The sequence below is a fragment of the Chiloscyllium punctatum genome, chromosome 3, assembly GCF_047496795.1.
Source record: "Chiloscyllium punctatum isolate Juve2018m chromosome 3, sChiPun1.3, whole genome shotgun sequence".
NCBI classification, from domain to species: domain Eukaryota; kingdom Metazoa; phylum Chordata; class Chondrichthyes; order Orectolobiformes; family Hemiscylliidae; genus Chiloscyllium; species Chiloscyllium punctatum.
In genome coordinates this window covers 50,297,342-50,303,852 of record NC_092741.1, presented here as the reverse complement: position 1 = coordinate 50,303,852, position 6,511 = coordinate 50,297,342, and the positions used below count along the sequence as shown (strand labels likewise).

The 6,511-nt window shown below is 40.7% G+C and overlaps 1 protein-coding gene across 6 annotated transcripts in view; it reads left to right on the top strand.

The window, feature by feature from the left end:
- Nucleotides 1-6,511, top strand: part of LOC140458462 (glutamate receptor ionotropic, kainate 2) — a 445,566-nt gene that overhangs the window by 380,828 nt on the left and 58,227 nt on the right. For all 6 annotated transcript variants that reach the window (XM_072553089.1, XM_072553097.1, XM_072553104.1 and 3 more), the window contains exon 14: nt 1,354-1,571. In XM_072553089.1, the coding sequence (XP_072409190.1) occupies nt 1,354-1,571 (218 nt within the window). The remainder of the gene's footprint in view (nt 1-1,353; nt 1,572-6,511) is intronic.

Below are 6,511 nucleotides of genomic sequence, written 5' to 3'. Positions count from 1 at the left end.
ATTTATATGTAGTATATGTTATACTCAGGAGTTCAACTAAGGGAATCATACATGCATGAGTGTCCTGTTGCTGGGAGTTATGGACTGGTAGCTTCACTTGTGGATGAGTCGATCAATCAAGCTCTGCATTGTCAATTCTCAGTCACAGGGCATTGGGCATTCATCCTCTGTCTGCTACAGACACATATGTACTTGTTCGGAACAATAGAGGTTTTATCATGAATGTTTTGCAGACAAGTACCACATTAAAAAATAACTCCACTAAAATTTCAAATTGTTTGTTTTGTATGAAAATAAAATCTGTAGTTCAGCTCCAAGCTTTGGGTTTTAGTGCGCCTGTTACTTTTATCTTATTCATTCATGGATTTTGGGGCTTTTCAGACTGGGCCAGCATTTATTGTACAGACCGGGACTTATTATTCATGAGTTATATGGTCAGTTTTATTTCTGAAAATATTTATCAAATATTCCTAATGCTGATATACCCTTTATTAATTGCCATTTGGAACCCTTTTCATTTGAATTGTGCAGTTGCCACTTAACTTACTTAGTGCAGATGATGTAGTGTTACCTTTTGCACGAGACCTGATGAAGTTGTCCAGTTGCAGTCATCACAGTCTTGTCCAAGTGGCCAATCTTTATTTGTGAGCCAATTTGTAAACATCTAAAACTCAAAATAAGCCATCTGCCAGGAACTGGGGCAGCGCACTGATGGAAAACAAAATTTCCTTTAAGCCAAGTTTCTTTGCAGATTTTGAAGTGAAATGAGATTTGGTCTATCTCGACTAATTTTCTGGTGGACATAAATCTACAATGCAATACCAGCATAATTTGTACCAAAATGCTAATTTCATCTTTCCCACAAGGATGGTCATAGAATGAAAAAATGCTTTCCCACTCTGATAAAGGAATTCTGACACATTAATGGCTCAAAGCTTGGGGTGTTCCGGTGCATCAGTTGTGCTGGAACGATGATAGAGGATCTTATTTTTATTGTAGGTTCAAACAAAATTGGGAAACAAATTTAATTCCCTGGCTTAGTAAAGGTATTTTTAATTGGTTCTTTGAAGAAGTTGAATTGCTCAGCGAGCAATCACATTTCATTTGAGAAAAAGGTAATATGTTGCCAAATAAGAGCTGCAGCCTCACCTTTAGCTCTCACATCACAATTAGCAATGCTTGAAAAGTTGAGCACCCATAATTGAACACCTGATTATATTCTATAAAAAGAGCACTACCTGTTCCGAAGGTTCAGTACTTTCATCTTGGTGATTCTGACCACAACCTCCCACTGATGTTACCCAGTGCTCTTTAATGCCATTACTTTTGTTTCCTCTCCACCACTCTTATCAGGTTCCGAGCTAATGCCCAAGGCACTTTCAACCAGGATTGTGGGTGGCATTTGGTGGTTCTTCACACTGATCATCATTTCGTCGTACACCGCTAACCTGGCTGCTTTTCTGACAGTGGAGCGTATGGAATCTCCCATTGACTCAGCAGATGACCTGGCTAAACAAACCAAGATAGAGTATGGAGCAGTTGAAGATGGAGCTACTGTAACTTTCTTTAAGGCAAGTTCTTCAAGTTATGTGTATCTTTTCTTGCTTGGTATTTGCTGATTAGCACAAACAAACATTTGAAGATAAGCTGAGTTAGGATACAATATCCTTTTGTTCCATTTATTAAAATCTGAATTATATCATCCAAGGAAAACTGATAACCTTGATACTCAGTACATATTAGCTAATGAATTACAATCTGTTTTGACCATGAAACTAAAGATTTAATCTTTCGATGTTTTCATGCGCAGCCTGTGATACAATTTGCTTCTAGGTTGTTTCTGAATTATATGGTGATTTATACTTTCTATCCTTAAATTGAAAAGAAAGATAAATTATAACCACTTTATGATGTGTGGATATTAATTTGCAGTGATTATTTCAAATTTTTTTTCCATTATTCATGACATAGAAAGTGGATATTATGTTGTGTGCGTATGGACAAACTGGTCACATTCAGAGCTGTAATTTATCAATAGGGCAATTCCATTGGAAGCTTATCCTGCAATCAATCCTTCCTGCATAAGTGGCTTCCTGTCAGAAGACTAGTCCATTTACTGAATAAGGATGCTTGACATGCTGCCTTGTTGGGATCAAATTTTAGTTGGGAAATTTTGAGATCGAAGCCCTCCTTCCATGAAACTTTCAGATGACTAGCTGGCAGACATACCATCCAACTCCACAGCTGTGCTGGTGGAAAGCCAGGTGCTTTTTACATGACTGGCCTTCAGGACTGGTGAGCTGTCAGTTCTAAACAATCTCAGCAGGGCAGGCTATTGGATCAGGGCAATCTTGCACAGTGATGTTGGTTGAAAGGTTATTAATGTCTGACTTGCCAGAGAGAACTCCCTTCCTCTTCTTCTAATGATACCATAGCGTGTCTTCCACCTAGCTGGGAGTGCTAGAAAAGCCTTGATTTACCATCTCATTGGAAGTGTGGCACACTTAACAATGCAGCGCCGTATCTCTGCACAAGAATGTCAGTTTAGATTTTTGTGCTCATACATGTGTGCTGGGCTTTCCTTGTTTAGAGGCAAGAATGCTGCTCCTGAGCTCATGTTGCAGAAGTTACACATAAACATGGGAATAAGGGTTAAGAGGAAGTCTCTTGGCTGTCAAGCATGCTCCACTATTCAATAAGATCATAACTAATCTGATTCCACATTCCTGTCTACCCTAACAACTATTCAACAGTTTGTGTACCATCATGCAATCTATTTCTTTCTTAAAGATATTCAAGGATGATGTTTCCAGAGTCTTTTGAAGAAGAGGAAAAATGTTCTCCTCATCTCTGTCTTTAATGTATGACCCTTTATTTTGACAAATTTAAAAATCCCACAACATCAGGTTATAGCCCAACAGGTTTATTTGAAAGTACAAACTCTCAGAAAGCTGTTCCTTCAGCAGGTAGCTAGCCAGGTGAAACAGTGACCTCTAGTTTTAGATTTTCTCACAAGAGAAAACATCTTTTTCATATCTATTTTGACCAACCCTAGGTACACTTGAGAGGCTGCCTTCTTGAACAACTGCAGTCTATTGTGCTAAGTGTACACCGAGAATGCAATGTGAACCAGACAGAGACTGGCATCCTCCAAGAAAGGACTAGTGTGATTGTGCACATGATAAGCTGCATCCTGCTTTGACGCATGAGATAATTGTGGATTGAAGTGCACAAATTGACCTGGCAGTAACATGCAAGTGCTAGATGTCTCCAAGCTGCAAAGTAACATGTTCATATGGTGCCTGAGCATGTCAAAGAGCAGGCATGGTGATATGGTGAGGCTGCTAGTTTATCAATAAAGGATTGAGGAGGATGGTGGCCAGTGAGGATGCAGGGATGTGTTTCTGAAGAAGCAGTTACATGATGACTGGGCAAGCTTTTGACTAGCTGCAACTGGCAGGCATTGGATCTAATTTTCTGGTTGGGAATTTGTGTCATCTAGTTTCTCAGTGAAGGAGAGGAAATTTGAAAATGACATTTAAATAAGGTGCATTGGGGTTTTGATGAGACACAAATGCATCAAAATGAGGTAGTCGTCTCTCAGTGGGCGAGATTCTCACTGTCATTTATGGTCTGAAGGTCAAAATTGGAAAAACAATCGCCCTCGACACCGAGAATCAGATTTTTTTCATTCTCACCATATTTTTCACCTTTCTCTCACTGCTCATGCTACACCAGGGAAGGAATAATTCCATTCTATAAATTAGCTGTCAGCATTGATGAAAATCAATCAATACTCCTTCTGCTCCTGATCCTGAGCATCTGCTGCAAATGTATTCTGCTCCAATTTGAACTGACTCCAGTCCAGGTAAATTGAGTGTTAACTGACTTAGCGCAACAAATTCTGGTCCACCTTCCATATTAATTATGGTGAAGTTATCCATTACATTTGCAAGTTGTTATTCATAGGTTATTGTCAAATCCCTCTAATTAATTCAACAACTATCAAGAATTCATGGTGATTTGTTTTTGAAAAATATATAATCGCTACATTAAATGTTTCGAAAATACATGTTCCATCACAGATTTGGCAGAGACAAATTACCTTGTTCATCTGATTAGCCTTTCCCCCTTTAAACATTATTGGACACTCCAGCAGGTGAAGGTGACTTTTGGTGAATAAATGTGCTGCACACAGCCATGGTCATTTATCCAATTCTTTGTAATAGGGCACATAATGTTGTAATACATATTTTTACTTTGGTTTCCATTTGGAGGGATCTATTAATATGAAAAGACTAACCAGTCTTTCCAACAATTGTCAGACTTTGTTTCATGTCATTTAACTACCACCTCCTGATTTACTTAATGCGCTTGTCAACTCTTTTCATTGTCAATGGTGCCTTCGGCCCTTAGCTTTTAGAAAAAGCAACTTTCCCAATATTTCATGGTGGCTTAATTTCTATATTTCTTGTAATCTTCCACGTGAGCAATGTGATACAGTTTGCAGCTCTAATATCAATTCCACCAATCACAGCACAAAACACACACCATAAGATTGGTATCTCATTTTCTACTTTAATTGCCTCAGATGTGCTGACTGAAATCATTTCACAATTACATTTCTGAACAGGTGGCTTCCTACTTTGAAAATAATTTAGCATAATGCCTGATCAATGTGATTACTGTTGTTAAGCAGTTAAATTGCTTTTATATTATGTGGCATCCCTGTTTTAATCTGCTCCCACTGAAAAGGGTAAAACCATTTGCAGAAATTGTGCTATGTTTCACAGTTGTGACACACTTTTAATATTCGGTAGAATACCTTTGAAAAGAAGCAACTTACCAAGTTGGTATTTTGCTTCAGATGCAGTACTGTATGATCACATTCATTGTCCCTGCAGTGGAATATAATGTGTCAAATGATAATGTTCTGGGGACCCAGGTTTGAATCCCGCCACGGCAGATGTTGGAATTTTAATTCAATCAAAAAAAACTGGAATTAAGAATTTGCTGATGACCATAAAATCATTGTCAATTGTTGGAAAAACTCATCTGGTTCACTACGACCTTCAGGGAAGGAAATCTGCCATCTTCACCTGGTCTGGCTTACATGTGACTCCAGACCACAGCAATGTGGTTGACTGTCAGTTGCACTCTGAAGCGGCCCAGCAAGCCATTCAGTTGTACCAATCGCTACTAAGTCTCAAAGAAATAAAACCAGATGGATCACCTGGCATCACTGGGAAAGACAATGGCAGAAACATCCATGTCAACCCTGCAAAGTCCTCCTCACAAACATCTGGGTGCTAGTGCCATATTTTGGAGAGCTATCACACAGACCAGTCAAGCAACAGCCTGACACAGTCATACTCACAGAATCAAACCGTACAGACAATATCCCAGACACCACCCATCACCATCTCTGCATATGCCCTGTTCCACTGGCAAGGCAGACCCAGCAGAGATAGCGAAATAGTGGTACAAAGTCGAGTGGGAGTTGCCCTGGGAGTTCTCAATGTTGACTCTGGATCCCTTGAAGTCTCATGGCTTCAGGTCATACATGGGCAAGGAAGCCTCCTGCTGATTACTATGTTCTGTCCTCCCTTGGCTGATGAACAGGTTGAACAACACTTAGAGGAAGCACTAAGTATGACAAAGGCACCTCTGGATGGGAAATTTCAATGTCCAGCATGAAGAGTAGTTCGGCAGCAGCACTGCTGAGGGAGCTGGTGGGGTCCTAAAGGACATGACTGCTAGACCCGTCTAGCGGGTGGTGAGGGAACCAACAAGAGAGAAAAACATACTTGACCTCATCCTTACCAGTCTGCCAGCTCCAAATGCATCTGTTCATGACAGTATCAATAAGAGTAACCACCGTGCAGTCCTTGTGGTGACGAAGTTCGGCCTTCACATTGAGAGTAACCTCCATCATGTTGTGTGGCACTGTCACCGTGCCAAATGGGACAGAGTTTGAACAGATTATCAACTCAAGACTGGGCATCTATGAGGCACTGTGGGCCATCAGCAGCAGCAGAATGGTACTCCAGCACAATCTGTAACCTCATGGTCCAGCAAAACCCCCATTCAATCATTATCATCAAGCCAGGGGATCAACTCCAGTTCAATGAAGAGTGCAAGAGGGCATGCCTGGAGCAGCACCAGGCATAGCTGAAGATGAGGTGTCAAACTGGTGAAGCCACCAAACAAGCCTCCTTGCATGCCAAACAGCATAAGCACGATTCGTGATGAAGGGCTTTTGCCTCAAATGTAATTTTCCTGCCCCTCGGATGCTGCCCGACCCACTGTGCTTTTCCAGAACCACACTCTTGACTCGAAACAGCACAAGCAGCAAGTGCTAGATAGAGCTAAACAATCCCACAACCAACGGGTCAGACCTAAGCTCTGCTGTCCTGCCACATCCAGTTGTGAATGGTGATAGATTATTAAACAACTCACTGGAGGAGAAGGCTCCACAAATATTCCTATCCTCAATGATGGAAGAGCCCAG